The sequence below is a fragment of the Lacerta agilis genome, chromosome 12 (assembly GCF_009819535.1).
Source record: "Lacerta agilis isolate rLacAgi1 chromosome 12, rLacAgi1.pri, whole genome shotgun sequence".
Taxonomy (NCBI): Eukaryota; Metazoa; Chordata; class Lepidosauria; order Squamata; family Lacertidae; genus Lacerta; species Lacerta agilis.
The window spans coordinates 45,198,130-45,215,762 of NC_046323.1; the positions used below are offsets into that span (position 1 = coordinate 45,198,130).

At 40.1% G+C, this 17,633-nt stretch overlaps 1 protein-coding gene across 2 annotated transcripts in view; it reads right to left on the reverse strand.

Annotated features, from left to right (window-relative positions):
• The window catches only part of RBM33 (RNA binding motif protein 33), an 83,816-nt gene that overhangs the window by 40,250 nt on the left and 25,933 nt on the right, over positions 1-17,633 (reverse strand). For both annotated transcript variants that reach the window (XM_033165349.1, XM_033165351.1), the window contains exons 8-12: positions 15,427-15,635; positions 14,392-14,701; positions 13,295-13,353; positions 2,661-2,811; positions 557-888 (exon numbers count right to left, since the gene is read on the reverse strand). In XM_033165349.1, coding sequence (XP_033021240.1) covers positions 557-888; positions 2,661-2,811; positions 13,295-13,353; positions 14,392-14,701; positions 15,427-15,635 — 1,061 coding nt within the window. The remainder of the gene's footprint in view (positions 1-556; positions 889-2,660; positions 2,812-13,294; positions 13,354-14,391; positions 14,702-15,426; positions 15,636-17,633) is intronic.

Here is a 17,633-nt window from a genome sequence, read left to right on the forward strand (position 1 = left end):
ATATGTTTTCATGCTTGGCACAGCAATAAAAAGGCACATTTAAATTTCATCTATATTTTGTACCATCAATTCAAACATTAAACATTCAACTCTGTGCACAGGAGAACTTCTCAAAGGTTTCCACACTTTCCTGCATAAGCAACAAACGGTTTGAGGCTCTTAAGGACTAGCTAAGATGAAAAAAGTAAGCACCTGCACAAACTCACTTTATTCTTAGGCCCACAGCTAAAAAGATCAAGAGGGAGGAGGTGGTCAACTAAATGTGTTTGTTACATGCTTTAAAAGTCTCTAAAGGAGGGGGAAAGGATACTGCAAAAAAAACAACAACCTGGAGATTAATTTCCAAGCACTCATCAATACAGTTACCATACTTTTTGCAGCACTTAGGGAACGGCAGGTCTAGGTTCTGCCCTGCTGATCAAAGCGACGTAAAAAGGGTGCTCGAGTAACAACTTTTGGGCAGCTTTGGAGGCATTGCACTTTTGGGAACTTAGGTTAAAGCTGCCACAATATTTCTAAATGCAGATGCCTAGGAACTCTTGCTTTCATTTCATACCTGCATGTTGGGCTGTGTGAGAGTTGTCAAAAACGGCTGCCCTGGCACCTGCATGAACGACTGCCTGGGAGGGAGGAAAGGTCGTGCATTTGCTGCTCCAGGCTGGTTGAAGTGAAGGACTCCCACGGGGCCCTGCGGATGAATGTTTGGCCTCACCATCCTCTCTCTGGGAAACATGTGCTGCTGCCCCTGCTGGTTAAAACCTGGTCCAGGCTGACTGAAAGGGTGCGGGTTTTGGTTGGGAATTTGGTGGGCGCTGTTGAGGAGTGGGGGTGGTAGTGGAGGAGGAGGGCTCCGCTGCTCAAACAAGTGATGGCTGGGAAATCTTGGCTCTGTCAGAAACAAAACATAGTCATAAAACCAATCTATCCATGGAGCAAACTGAACAGCTGTCCTAGTCCTCACACCTCTGCTTTAGGTAACACTCACATAGGAAGCTACAGTATTAGTTTAAACCAGTGTCCCCCAACCTAGTGCCCTCCAGATGTTTTGCAGTACAACTCCTATCAGTCCCAGCCAGCACAGGATGATACAGCAGAATGGTGGGAACTTGAACACAAAACATATGGAAGGCACCAAGTTGGGTAAAGCCAGGTTAGATTACTGGGTCCATCTAACCCAATATTCTCCTTCATGGATCACTGCCTTGTTGTGGCGAAGGGGCTTGAATAACTCAGGGAAGCTATGAGGTATGCCATGCAGGGCCTCCCAAGATGGACAGGTCATAGTGGAGAGTTTAGACTAAATGTGATCCACCTGGAGGAGGAACCGGCAAGCCACTCCAGTATCCCTGCCAAGAAAACTCCATGGACAAAGACAACAGGCAGTGAAAGATAGGCATGTCTGGCGTGCTCTGGTCCATGGGGTCACGAAGTGTCGGACACGACTGAACGACTGAACAACAACAACAAACCCAATATTGTCTGCACGAACTGCCAATGGCTCCTCAGGATTACACGAAGAGGTTCCTTTAGCATTATCTGCTCCTTTTCATTGGAACTGTGCCACCTTCCGCATTCAAAGCATGTGATTTGCCACTAAACTAAGATCCTTTCCTCCCAAAACAGTCTAGACTGCACAGGTGTTACAAAGGGGGCGGGGAGAGATACATACTTTTGCTTCTTTTATCACTCTGTAAGAGCCTTAAGATACCTGGAGTGGATACCTGGGTTAGAGAGGACCCACTAGGTCCCTATAGTTCAAAACCCTTCTCCAAAACAGGAGGAACACTCTCACCCCAATCAACCCACAAAATCCAGGTAAGTCCTGCAAGCAGAACTATTCATGTCTTCATGGGAAATCAATAGTTAGAAGTCCTGTTGTTTAACTGAAAGCAGCCATCAACAACAGCTAACACAATTAAGGGTTGTACAATGAGTTACAATGGAAGAGAAATCCAAGTTGCGTCTGTGAAAGTTTTCACCACTTTTTCAGTTGACATCTTAGAAGTTTTCTTCTTACATATATGTTACAATAATATATAAGCCAGTAATCATGACTATGTTAAGAATTTACAGGAGACAATCAGATAAGTGATATTGTGGTACCTAACTGCTAAATCCCAAGCTCCAGATATAGGAGGATTTGCCAGCTTCAACAATGGCCTAGAAGTGACAGGTGGGAAAGTGACCGCGTGTAAGTGTGACAATGGGAAATAATTAAATAATTAAATTCAAATTGAGAAATGGCAGGAGGAACCTGGAGAGTCCTCGTGGTTTCTGAGGACACTCTTCCTGGAGCCTGAAGAGGGCATTAGTGAGGGCAGAGGACGCCCCAAAGAGATCGGATAAGCAGCGGGAATTTGTTTATGCTGCTCAGCCTCCCTGCCTAACAGCTGGTGTGTGGGGCAGCGCAGCAGTAGCAGCCGCTTTCCTGTGTGTCTTCCAGCCTCCTGCCAGTGCCAGAGCTTCAATTCTAGTAGTGGATATTTTTGGAATACAGTATTTTTGATATGGTTTGAAGAGAGCAGCAGAAAGGGTGCTCCCCGCTTTATCCAATTTCACTTTTACACACGGGGACCCAGAACGTAACCCCCATGTAAGTGGGGGGAATGCCTGTAGTTAAGACAACAAGCTGCCGCTTCTGATGCTAGACAGGACATTACCTCCCATGAAGAAAGGCTCTCTATCCTGTGGAGGCGGTGGTGGCAGAGGCGGTGGTGGTCCTCTCCATTGATCCTGGAGGGAGAGTCTTGGGGCTTGATTGAAGTTGGTAGGAACAGGTCCAGGGGGATTCTGCTGAAACTCTGGAGGACCCTGAATAATACAAGGGGACACACGAACATAAATGGAGGTTAAAATAATCCCGAAGCATTTCTTCTATAACTCATTTATTAGACTAATTTTATTCCTTTATCATCCTTCCTCTCAACTGGAAGCCCAAAGTAATGTACATTATCTGTAAAATAGAGTAAGTACAAAGTATTACATGAAACCCTATAAAAACTTCTTGCATAGCCTAACTATTGAGAATATTTATTTATTTTATAGGAAAAGATTAAAATACCTTTCTGTAATCTGTATAAATTGGCAACCCTACTGAGTCATATCTTTCACTGTGGCAGTGAACATGGAACCTAAGCACAATATCTTTACAATGAATTCAAAATGTTTTAATAATCACAGCAGCACCACAGGAATGCCATCTCTTTTCAAGCTTAGTGAAATCCATGCAATTATTGACCTTCTATCCCATTAATCCAAAAGTCTGAATGTCTACTTTAGAAAATGCTCCTGACATTTATCTCTTTAAACCATGCTATTCTTTGCTATCTATTTAGTACAACCTAAGCAACCAAAATGAAGCTACTTTAATTTTCTGGATGTCATAAATTGATTCTCTCCCCCCCCCCCCATTTCTGAAGTAAAGAAATCATATTTCCAGAATAACAGGGAATCAACATTTCACAAAGCACATAACCCTAAATACTTAAGCATCTGAAGCATTCGTTACAGACAGGATACAGAAAAATTAACATAGATTTGCCACCCTTGGTTTCAAATAAATGCTTCAGACTGATATTCAGCTATTTCACAATCAGCAAAGGAAGGAGCCATTTAAAATATAAGCTCAGTAATTGATTTTCCCCCTTTTGATTCTATGAACGAACATGCCATATCATCTACTAAAAAGACAAGGACCATTTATGACACAAACACCCATTAACTAAATTAGTGGGAAGTAATATTATGTTGTCACATCTCTTCTTACAGCACATTAAACAGTCGAGAGTATTCTCAACTCAGCAGTGTTTTCAGGTAAGCATCTAAAAATCAGTATTACCCACAATCGGTATGTTTCCTTACTATTACCGTACAGGCTTAAAAACAACAAGAAAGATTCCTGGACAAATTTAAGGGCTGCAAGGAATACAGTACAATTAAATCCCACTTCAACACACACAAAGTTAGCAGGGAAAATTGTTCTGCATATGAGTAAGAACTGGACTATTAAAATTCTAGTGCATAATTTGTGTGCCAGCTTTTACTCTGGTTCCCCTACATTTCAAGGAGCCACGTTCTACACTGGATGCTGCTCCAGCACACAGGATGGTGACAGCTCCCATTACAGAGCTCGAAGGTGGTGGCATCCCCTGCTCTGAAATCTACACTTCTGTTCCCGTGCTTAGCTGCCCTTTATAAATGTACGCATACAATTGTCCATAAATTAGTCCTGTTAGCCCAACTACAATTTTTCATTTTACGGGGTTTTTTTTTAAGGGAGCTACATTTTTAAATGAACTAAACACAGACCTAAGTTACAGAAAAACAGACTTCAACTACCTACACACGTACACACAACCTGTCTCTCATGCGCTAATCATTTATTTACTTGTACCATTAAATCTTCTCCTATCTCTTTCTGAAAACCTGAAGCACAGTATACACCACTAGGAAGTCTGCAGCACACATTAGCTACAGATGTGTTGCATTAATAGGGGGAAAATACAAGTACAGTACAATTCTGTGGACTGTGAAACGTTTAAGTAGCATTGGGTCCATGGATATACCATGCACAATTCTACAGTCACAGTTAAGGACACCAACAAATATAATATCAAAATAGCTTACTTCTTTCAGAATCTGAACCAAGGTTCTTTGATAGGTATTTAACTGCTAACATTTTACACTCATGTTAAATTTAGAAGTCAGAATGCTATTTTTTGTGCTCAGCAACATATGTACCGCAAATCAAAAGAAAACAAGCATACGGGAAACATAATAAATTCTGATATGCACAGTAGTTTCTCCTTTTCGTGGCCTCACATAGGCAGTTTCAAAGAGCCACAAGGTGCTAAAAGTAACATTCATTTGTAAGCGGATAAAATCGATCTTGATTTTTTTATATGGCCTAAATCGTAACACTGCAAGAATGTGCTTTGGGATAATGCATTTTGGGCATTTGATGCTGTTTATTTGTGTCTTTTTGGGTTTTTTTTTCAAACCTACCAAGTAAACTGAAGAGGGTCATGGCTTTGCAGAATACATATGGTTGTGATCTTAACCAGGGAGAAAGCCAGGTACTCCCGGCACTGCTGCTACCCTACCGCACTCATAATCAAAAGCACAGTCCAGCTGCACAATCCCACAGGTCTGGCTTTCTGGACTGAGAGTTCAAAACATTACATTCAACAGTGTTTGCTACAGGATATTCACTTAGAAAACTTTAGAGCTTGAAGGCTGCAAGCACCTTATGCTCATTTAAACAATGGCTCATTTCAAAGCATCTGACATTTTATAGTAAAAGCATTTATAGACTACCACACATTAGTATTTAAAAGGCCTCACTTTACTGCCTTGGGTTCCATAATGGAAAATAGCCAGGATATAAATGTAATGAAATGAGTAAAAGCATATACAGTCTCAATCATCCTTAAACCAACCCTGCAAAGTAGATTAGTTTGTCCCCATACTGTAAGTGGGTCGGCTACAAGAAGACATAGTAGATTGCCCAAGGCCATGCAGTGAGTTTATGGCAGAGGCAAAGTAAGCCAGACAAATCAGACCTAGAGCTCAATCTCATAGCCACAAACTGTTTGTAGATAACAGCTTTCAAACCTTGAAGTTGTGAAATTAGGGCTGTCACCTTCTTAGTTGGTTGGTTGAGGCTTTTTAAATTGATTAAATCTGTTTATGAATGAATCAATAATTTCTTGCAGGAGGGAAGCACATATTTTAGTTGATACATGTAGTGATCAGAGCAGGCATCATCCTAGAAAAGGCACAAAGAAGATGTGTGCTATCTAAGGTTTTCGTACAAACATGCATTCTTAATAATCCGTGTGTATTGCCCAACTGATCAGGGACAACATTTCAGTCAATCAAAGAGTTTATTGTTGCTTAAGAATTGACTAGAATCTGCAGCCTTGCGTGACATTTAATAATGCCAGCCTTTGCCTATCACTAATTAGGTGTTGCAAGTTATGGCTAACCAATGCCTATAAAAACGATTCATCAAGCATTGTTCAGCCATTCTTCTTTGCATATGTACTTCCATTCTGCATCATATCAAAGGCTTAACCAGAATGTTATTGATTACTTTTGCAAAACCTCAACACTAGCTAACTTCTGTCTACAGTTTGTTATAGAGATCTGAATGGCTCATTGAGCATGACTTCCACATATGCAGGCAATCCTACTTTCTGAAAGAACATGAGATAAGGTTACCCTAATCCTGTCAAAGAATTACACTATTTTGCTTTCCTTTTTATCCTCTCAAATATCCCCCCTAGTTAAGAAATTAACATTCTCTCTCATACAATTCTTACAGAAATTGTACTTTTACTTTTCAGCATCTCTTGTTAATTACATGATGTTATCTGTTATAATCTATTCATGAACCACAGATAACTTTGGCTACCAATAGAAGAGAAAACTTAGCATAAATTGCTTAGCACAAAGTTAATCTTATAAAGCAAGGCATAAAGAGGATCTAACAGCTATTATATGACTTATCAGCTTTCCTAAAAGGGTCACTCTATACTTTTTTTCAAAGAGACTAATTAAATACCTTAACAATGTCATTGAAACTTCATGAATCTTTCAATAAATTACACCCTGTCTCTACAACATGTTTTCATTTATTAATCTCACTTAACATGCAAAGAGGCTAGAAGAAATGCCACTGACACCAAAGTAGGGATACTCTGTTAATTCTTATTAAAAATTGTATAAATGCAAAGAATCAGTGACTATAACCTATGACATGATTAAAACTATAGTCATCTGTCACAAAATGTTAATCCTCTTACTTTAGCATCCACTGGACTTTGGCTTTTCTTGAGTAAATGACCTTAGTTCAATTCAATCACCATGGGGTAAGATGCATGCAGAAATGTAACACGCAGATCCTTTCAATGTAAGATTGGCTCCACAGCCATCATGTTCTCAGCAAACCACCATGCCCAAATGTGTGGTGCCTTCGGGCTTCATCAGAAGCTTAATTTTTTTTTCATTTGACTGAGTTCTGCACCAATTAGATGCATGTTGACAACAAAAAGGAAGCAGGGTCCAGTCTCTGGTTCTTATACCCAAGGGTGACATATGTGGAGGAAGAAGCATTTTAAAGTAGGTGAAATTCTAGATTGCTTTTTGGGATGACAAGCATTCCCATTTCTGGAGGGGAAATGACTAAAACCAACCACCTTCAGAGATATGCCATCTGAAGATTTGGAGCATGGAGTCATTAATATTTAGATGAATTTGAGCGCAGTCTCTACACACAAACTGAATCAGGGGAGGTTGTACAAGTGCTGGAATCTGGAGGCAGCGATGCGCTGGATAAAGCCCAATAAACTGAGGCTGAATCCTTACAAGACTGTGGGTAAGATGGCTTTGGGGTCTTGGAATTAAATAGCAGCCAGTTTGGATGGGGTAGCTCTCCCCATAAAATGACATGTGTGCAGTCTGTGGGTATGCCTAGATCCTAAGTTGTTACTGGAGACACAGGGTTGCCTCAGTGGCAAGGAGTGGCAATGCCCAGCTCTGACTGGTTAGCCAGCTCAGGTCATTCTTTAACCAAGATAATCTAGGTACAGTAGTTCCCAGCTAGAGCATTGCAATGGGCTCTATGTGAGGTTCTCCTGCTCAGAAGCTGCAGCTGATGCAGAATGGTGCTGCCTATTTGTTACCTGGAGCAGTAAGATGGGATCACATTACACTAATCCTGAGCGCAGTGCAGTGTTGGTACTAATACACAAAGCTTAGGATCTGAAGAAGTGCCTTCTCTAGTACTAGTCATCTTGGATCTTGAGATCTGCTCAGGTGGCCTTGCTTACTGTACCCTTCATGAGTATGGCCCAGGGGGACACTACATGAAGCTAGGCCTCCCCCAATGGCCAGTTGTCCCCATATTATTTTACTTCTGTGACAGCTTAAGACTTGTTTTTGCTAGCCTTTGGAGCATAGTATGAGAAGCCCTACTGTATAACTATATTACTGTTATACGGTACTGTACACTGTATTTTATTTTAGAGTTGTGGTTTTAACCTGGAGGAGGTGAGTATAAGGAGGTTAAAAAGCTGGAACTGGCTATAACTTTTAAAATTATTACAATGCAATAATAATGTATAATGAAGAGCTCAGCTATCATTTTTTTTAAAGAAATGTTTCTGAAGTTGGGCACTTTTTGGTGTTGCATTTCAGGAATACTGTTAGCCATTCTGGGATTGTGTGGTAGGAATAAATAAAATATTAATACCAGCAAACATTTTTGCTGAAACTATGCATTGGGGGAAATGGAAAGATTATATATTAGACCTCACTAGAATTTGAAACCAGGAGTTTGTTGGATGGTGGAGGGGAACAAGAGAACAGAAAATATACTTCTATCCAGGATTCACCAAGCACAATGATGTGTCTCTTCTTTTGTTGCCAGCACTTCTTACTCATAAGGTATACTATTTCCAAATATGGAGGTTCTCAGGGCAAACATCCACTAAAAGGTATCCTACATAAATTTGTATTCTTTTTTAAAGGCATCTTATAGTAATAATAGTGGTAGTAGTGGTGGTGGTGGCAGTAATGCTTCCTGTTTCACTGTACAGTCATACCTCTGGTTGCGAACGGGATCAGTTCCAGAGTCCTGTTTGCAACATGAGCAGTGCGCAATCTGAAGCGCCGCATCTGCGCATGTGCACCTCACGATTCGGCGCATGCGCAGACCACCAAACCCAGAAGTAACCCGTTCCGGTACTTCCGGGTTCGGCGCGTTCGTAACCCGTGACGAACGCAACACGCAGTGTTCATATCTAGAGGTATGACTGTACAAGAAATTTGTACATGAATCATTACCCTTAGCAGTTTAGGGTCCTGCACTGTTCCTGCTTAAATTCTATTTAAAAAACCCACACAAACCCACAAGCTAAACATGCCTTTTCACAACATCCTATTCCATACTGAACTACATTTTTCCTCAAATCATTAGCAAACATTCCTGCATACTGAAAGCAAAGATCCCACCCCCCTGCAAAAAAATGCATGGTATATTACGGGATCTTGATCATCAGGGACCCCTATTATATTGCTGGGGAGGTTTATAATCCACCCCCAGCACCTGACTATTTTAGACACACTGTAGATTGTAGGGCAAAAGTGAGGTCACATTTATTTCAATACTTCTGTAGCATAGTGCTTTTGTGAATTTTGATGTTCTGGGATTTGTTTTTGTGTGTGTTTGTAATGGTTGCATCTATCACGTGAAAGAATGGACAACTGTTAATTCAGCTTCATTTTACCGTTTGTAAGATCAATAAACTGTTGAAAAAAAACACAACAAGGGAAAGGGTTGCTTCATTTTAGAAGTCTTCTTTGCCGCTCTTGTTTAATAGCTGTTACCATCATATTTCGCTTCTGCTGCTCCTCCTGCAGATGGGAATTCACTGATATGATTAAATTTGATGGTATGATAATGTATGGTAATAGTGATTAATCAGAAGCCCACTAGCAAATGGAGGGTGTTTGTTATTATGTCACCTGCATTTTAAATTGCATTTTCCCTCTGCCAGCCTGACACTGTTTGACAGCGTATAGAGTGGGGGTGGGGCTGGAAATCTTGCACTACATCTGCTTGCTACTACTTATAGATTTGATAAGAGAAAACACTCATCACTCTGTCACTATTGTAAGTGTTGCAATTATAGGGCTGCGCAGACAAGTTGTGAAAATGGCAAGTCCTCATAAGGAAAGCTTGCCAGTAGATGCTGAGGAAGCTCAGTTGCACATCTGTAGGGGCTATAATAGGAGAGAAATGTAATTTGATTCAGCAGTCTCATTCAAACATGATTTGCATGAAATGCTGTATAAAGCTCTATCCAAGAAATGTCAATCACGACCACCTGATACCTTGTATCATGTTAAAAAGAAAACAAAATGCTTTCCAGACTATGTGGGATTCGCCACCGCTGCTGCACAGTAATAGAGTGAAAATTTCATTTACTGCTGCTCTTCTAACAACACCGCCATAGCAAAAGCACAATCATTGCTGCAGCAGCAGCGCAGAAGGGTGTTCTCCCCCCACCCCACCCCCATTTGATATCTAACATCTAAACAAATATTATTGCTACAATCGCATAATCAGTAATCTCTCAAATGCTCAAAATAATGCTGGTCACAAGACACTCTTGAAAACTTACTTATTATAAAGACCTATTCACAAATTATATTTTATCGGAACATCTGTATGTGTAAAACAGCATTCCCCAATTCTGTATTCTCCTGGTGTTTTGTACTACAACTCTCATCTACCCCAGTCAACACAGCTGCATACTGAACCAAATACAGGCTTGGCTCTTGGCTTCCATAATGTGTGGAAAAGGTTCTTAGACAAGTGAAAAAGCAAGCCCCTCAACTACTAGAATGAATGATTTATTAAGTCTGTGGTCTTTCCCAAGAGGAATTTATCTTGATCAACCATTTCTAAGGGGGCTAGGGAGGAACATACTGCTAGTCATTTTGGATAAGGTCAAGAACTTCTTGTTTTATTATACTACAAGAATTAAAGGTGACATAGAAGAAAAACCCCTAATTTAAACAACTATGTAAACATATGCTTATATGATGTAATGAAGAGACACGTATGTGGCACTGGGAATGCAAACATGCAAAAAAACAAAATAGTATTGAAATATGAACAATCTACATAATTTCTGTGAATTGCAGTAACTTGGGCTTCCTAAAATTTTCTAAATGTACTGAAAGCGGCTAGTGTCAGAACTGTGCTCATGGAGTTTGAAAGAAAGTTCTACCAGTCTAAAGGCAAACACACGTCCAATTGGCTGGTCACTATGACATGTTATCCAAAATTAACAGATCATTGTTATGGACCCAGTTCAGGAGATCATCTAAGCTGCAAAAGAAATCCTCTAAGCTACGTCCTGAGGCTCTCTTTCTGTGGAATGAAGAAGGAAAGCTTCTACTCCCATTTTGGAAGAAAAACTGCAATTCTGCACTTTGTATGAATTCGGGGAGCTGTTATTTATTCTAACAAAAGTTGGTCCACAAACCAGCAGGCGGAACAGACAGGGACGACTACAATTTCATGAGAGAAACATGGAATCCTGACTTCCAAACTAGTAAGCTATTTGCTATTAGAATTCAATCCATAATTGACAGGCTACAGAAAGGAAGGACTTTTTTCTACTTTTCTTCAGTTTAGGCTCAGGAATGATGCCACTTTACTCCTCCCTCTCCCCTCAACTTCCGGCAGCAGTGCATGTCAGGAATAGCAAAATGGCAGTCCACAGATTAAGGCCGGCCTCTCAAGCACCTTCTGGCCTCCAAAGGACCAACCAAATGTATTCAATGTGTGATTAAACAACACATTCTACTAGTTTTACAATGTCACCTGCAATCTGGAAAAACAAAAATCACCATACCACCAGCCTGACGTTTCAGGAGATCTTTCAGGAACTACATTCGTTCCACAGCACTTGTTTCCTCTCAATAGCATCATATCAGCAAAGCTCATGTGCTCTGCATCTGAATACCCTACAAGGCAATGCCAACTCAATTATAGAACTGGATTGTCCATGGGTCACTGTTTGCACCTCTGAACAAAATACGAGCAGCAACCGAGAATATGAACTAGTCATCCTTGGTCCCCCACAATAATTTATTCTATAGGCATTATGCAGTTCATCTAATAATGGCTATACATATATTATATTCTTTAAAAAAAACCTTTCAAGTTTTGTTGACTGACATTATCTCCAACTTGAGTGTTTTTTCAGAATGAAATAAGACTGATGTGTAACAGCTATCAAGTTCCTATTTCAAATGAGCAGTTGCTCTATGAAAACATTGCCTTAGTTTAGTAAAAAGTAAGGCTGACTCATTCCTCATATGCATCTATTTTCTGTAAAATTAGATAAATGAAAAGATTTCAACCACAGGATTCAAAGCATTTTTGGCATGGTGTAATACAGATTTATGCAGTAATTGCAATGACTATTAGCAATCCCTCACAGAAAAAAAAACAGACACAGTAATTGATTATGTAAGGAAAAATAATCATCCTATTAAAAGACCATGGATGGTACAAATCCACTCTCACATTTTGAGATGTACATTTTCTACTTTCAACTATTGTTTTGTCTTAGAATCTACAGTCAAGCAGACAGGCTCTGTGTATATTGACAATTATTTATAGCTAGTTTTCCTAAAGCTTCTTTAAATATTCAAAGGGAACTCAAAACACGTGGTCCTTCCACAGTCTGGTAACAATACCCAACTGGGAATTTAAGAGCATGGCATCAATACACAACTGACACCCAGCAAGATCTCTCCATACCATCATAACCAGGAAAGCTTGTGCAAATGCAGTACAGAAGGCAGGGATGGACTGGGTGAATCAATAAACTGACTTCCTGGCATTATGTGAATGGCTGGTTCTTGGATCCATTAATTAGTAGCCAGTCAGTTTAGCATGGAGTAGCAGTCCCCATGAAAGAACAGGTGAGCAGTCTAGGGATACTCCAAGATACCAAGCCATCACTGGAGGCCCAAGTAGTCACAGTGGTGAGGAGTGCCTATGCCCAGCTTCAGCTATTGCACTACCTTCAACCATTCTTGGATCAGGACAACCTTGATACTATAGCCCACATTATTCAGTAATCCAAACCGGTTGGATTATCAATATGCTCTACATGGGGATATCCCTGAAGATGTCAAGGACTGGCAAGGTGGGATTATATGACATTGATCCTGAGGAGTAAGAAGAAGAACTAATGTAAGAGAAGTAAATCAATCAAGGAGAAAGAGAAAGTGTATTTTAGAAGCCAAAAATAAGAAAAGGGGGTAGAAATAGCCAGTGTCAACTCAACATCTGCTATTAAATGCTTAAAATAAGAACAAAACTAGTACAGATCTTTATATTTTCCAAGCACAACACATTTAAGTATGACCTTTTTATTAAATTAGCATTCCTCCTATTTGTATTGAAAAGACTGTAATGAACAGGAAAATCATTTTTTTTAAAAAAAATCATTGCACTTTTCTATTTTAACACTCCCCATTGGAGAGAGTGGCTCGACAATTTTACAATTAAACAAAATTAATTCTGCTCTCAGAAATTCATTGATCTTAAGCTTCTAACAAACATTTTCTACTGCACAGATCATTGTCAATATTTACAAAACCTTAAAATTATATTTCACTGGCACCACTTTTATTTGCCATATTAATATTTCTTTGCAAATGTATGCTTATCCATATCAGAGAAGAAAAAACAGCTGCTACTCACAGGAAATCTCTGGGGTCCTACAGCAGGTCTTGGCTGGTTTGGGACTGGCAGCAAGGGCACTAAAAACAAGGAGCACACCTTTTAAATCAATTTGTTTTAGCCAAGACTCTAGGCCATTTTTATAAGCAGTCATATTCATAGGCAGCTGCTTCCCCGTTCTTCCAAATAGCTGCAGGCAGGAAAAATTTACTAAGAGCATTCAACAGGGCAATTGGGATTCAGCTAGCATAGGCAGCACAAGAATTTTGTACAATTAAACAATATACATGTGAATGAATGATCAATAATAAAGGTAACTTGTCATGTTGGTTCTGAAGTAGGTGTTACCCAACGACTGGACTCAAAAGATCACAAATAAAACAAATAAAACAAATTGGTACCACTTCCAAGTATCAGATATTCAAAGAATCTGGATGATTTTGTAGTTCAAATACTGGAATGAAGGAGCGAAGCATGTTGACATTTTAAAGTCAGCATTCGATACACACACACTTGCTGGACTTGCCTGAATTAAAAATGTTTTGATTTAATGGAAATGTTTTCTATACGCTGGCAGTAAACGCCAAGGCAGTACAGTTGTACTTTGGATCTCCCGAACAAATCAGCTCCCCAAATGATTGCAACCCGGAAGTGAGTATTCCAATTTTCGAATGTTCTTCTGGAAGCCGAACATCTGACGGGGCCTCTGATTGGCTGCAGGAGCTTCCTTCCTGCAGCCAATCAGAAGCCATGCTTTGGTTTTGGAAGTCGATTGGACTTCAAAGAACAGATTCCATTCGACTTTCAAGGTACGACTGTATATATATGACTGAATAGACACCTTTCCCCTACTTCAGCAATGCCCCATCCCTTTCATACAAGCACACCCCTGCATAAATGAAGGCCGTAAAACATTACATGCAGAATAATCACAGAATTTTATTCTGGGAACCACCCTGAGACACACACCCCCCCAGGTATAGGGCAGTATATAAATTATAATCATCATCATCATCATCATCACATGTGAACTATACCTACAGAACTGGAGGGGGCTGCTCTAGGACAAAATTAAGTTAAGCGGCTGTTTATAGTGTTGCTTTCTGACAAAATCTCACCTTGTACAGGCGTTACTACAGTTCCTTTGAAGTGTGGGTTTATATGTATGTTTTTTGGCTGCTGAGATGTCACTGGAGGAGGAGTCATCAGCATTCTTGGTGTTTCTAGCTGGGGTGGCATATGCATCCCTTGAGGCGGAGGTGGTGTATGAAGCTGAGAGGGAATGGGTAACAGTCCCTGCATCTGTTGCTGTTGCTGTTGCTGTTGCTGTTGCTGTTGCTGTTGCTGTTGCTGCTGCTGCTGCTGCTGCTGCTGCTGGAAGAGATTCCTAATGGGCTGTTGATGACGAAATATCCTTTCCGAATGTGTCTAAAAATAAAACACAGAAAATCACGTTTGCTCAAAATTCTATCGCCTTAAAAATTTAAAGAAAATAGAAGGCATCCCCTGAGAATACTGACTACACTCATGGAAGTTTGATATTCACAGGCTTATGAGCCATGATAGCTAAATGGAAACTCCATGTACACAGGAAGCCCATCTTCGGATTCCAATGTGTGGGGAGGGAGAGGCACCAGCAGGAGACAAGCCATTGCCATCAAACTGTATTTAGCAGCTTCTCAGAAAGTGGTGGCTTTCAACATCATGGTTATAGTGGCTGCCAGTCCCATTCCTTTACGTTCTCCCACCAGAATGTTCTCCCACTTAAAATGCTACTACTGCAAACATACCCAGCCTCGTATCAACTCTTGATATAAAAGCTACAGCAGCTTTCTGCACTACATGGGAGCCTCACTGGAAACACAGCGAAGTTAAAAGCAGTTTCTGACATTGGTCCTTGGCTACTCCTAAAATAGCGCTCCACCCCCCCCCCCCAAGAACCTGGGGCACATGATCTCTCAGAAACCTCAGGATGAGGCAGTGGAGGAACCATGCTCATGTATATGCTCTGCCAACAGTGCTTGCATTCCCAACAATAAATGAACTATTGAATTCAACCTTAAGCAGCTTAATGCAGCCAGTATTTTCAACAATTTTGCTTAAATAACTAAAATTCACCAACCCTGACCACCATAATCATTGTGTTTGGATACCGTAACAGATGTCTGGGTCGACAGCAACGCAGGCCTGTGATCCTTCATTCTTCCCCTTTCATTGTTGTCTCTTCTTTGTTCTCCCATCCCACGACACATTAAAGGCCCTCCTCTCCTTCCTCCTCTTCTTGAGCCATAACGCCCCTGCTTCATTTGCCTTTCCCTCTCTTCAAATTCAAATAATGCTGCTTTGGCTTCTGCAGAAAGTTCTATCAGATGAAAGAAGGGGGCACTTTTAGATATTTACCAGGAGGATTAAAAGGACTAATTAAGTAATAATTTTCCCCCCTGCAGCCACAACAAAATTGCACAGCCACCCACCACCCTGATTATAGGGCACACACATTACTTTTACCAGATCTTTTAAATTTGCAAATAGAAATGCATCCTTTAATTTTAGCAAGAAAGAAACATTTTATTCTTGCAAGAGTGGCTTACAGCTATTGAATTTCTTAAAGCAGACTTCCACCAACATCTCAAATCAGATTGCAACTAAATTTGTTTTTTGGAATATAAGCACTTGCATGTCAGTTTGTTGCTCTTTCAAGATCCATCTGCGAAACTATTTTTATTTTTCCTGTCTCTCACAATAACCTTAATGTGGCATACTATAGATAGCAGAGATTGTACAGCTATTATCTGATCAGATTTCATTAAACATATCAATAAAAGGTGTGCTTTAAATAATATGGACACAATAGATTTCCAGAACAGGTTGGAAAATGTGTATAAATAAAATGCATCAGGGTGTATCATTGAAATGGATCTTATAATTGATCCCACTGCAACTTCCTGGATCAACATCAGTAACCACCACCTCTATTTCTTTAGATTTAGGTATCACTACAAGGTTTCCCTTCCAGTTGAAGCAAATCTTAAGAAATTTAATCAGAATTGCCTTAGCAGAAAGTCAAGCATTTGGTTTTCTTCATTTTCTCAGGCAAAAGGGTTGTGGGGTGCAAATCTCTGCAAGCAGTTTTAAATAACACACAAAATGTGTGTTACACACATAGCATAACTGTAGTATGCTTCCATTTTAGTTCCCAAATGTTGACAGCAGCCCTATACATGGTCTGCAGGACATCTCCAGCAGAAAAGAGCTCTACAGCTGTATAGAGAAACAATTTCTCTGGTTCCTCGGCAGAAGCTAAGAGAAAGGTCAAACATCTAATCTGCAATAGATGGTAGAAGACAAACCTGACCCTCAAGCTGTGAACATGATTTGATAGAACTAACACAGCTTCCTTGCCTGCCTGCAATTTCTTGTTGCCTACGGCTGCCTAGCAAATGTTTATATGGCCTGAAGGAAAATGAGGCCACCACCTTGCTGAAGGTCTGGGTCTGGACAGTGTCTGGATGGGGTAACTACCTGGGAACTACACATATAGCTTGAGGGATTCCATTACAGACAAAAGGCAGGATATAATTGTAAGAAAATTAATTAAATGCAAGGCTTTGCTAGTGCTATTTGAGCAAGTTAAATGCCTCAATTTTACCACCATGGAGGAAAATACTTTCCCCTTCATTCAAGGAAAAAAATAATTCAACTTACTTCAAGCATGCCTTTTTCTATAATCACAATAAAGGTTCCATTACATAGCAGACTGCAATGGAGCTCACGGCTTAATTTTTAATTTCATTTTGAAGTTGTTACTTAAGGCAACAGATTCAGAAATATATTTTGGGCTGTTAAATAAAGCAAAGTCTGGGCAATACTAATGCTCAGTTTCTAAACTCTCGCTGCTCATTCCAACACACACACACACACACACACACACACACACACAAAATGCTTAGAGGTTTTCTATTGAGTAAGCAGTGTAATAATTTTGTTAAATGCATATAAATAAAAATGGAGCTTGGCTATGGAACTCACAACTCTGTACTTCTCATACCTGAAAGCTTTCCCCTTTTGTTTTTTGTAGGAGGAAGTGGGCTTGACACCACAATTAATTGCTTCATGAAAGCTTGCTTTATGCAACCAAACTGGAGCAATCTGGTACAGTATTTACAACTGTGCTGTACAAGCACACTGACAACCTTGCTATGCAGTTCTATTACTTTTGTCTTTTGTATTTTACAGCCTTGACAAAGCACAAAATGCTCCAAATGTCACTCTCAACTCTGATCTGATCCTGTCCCACAGAATCAAAAAAGTAGGTTTTCCAATTCTAAGAGCAAGAAGGGTGTGCAGTTGAGTGCATAGC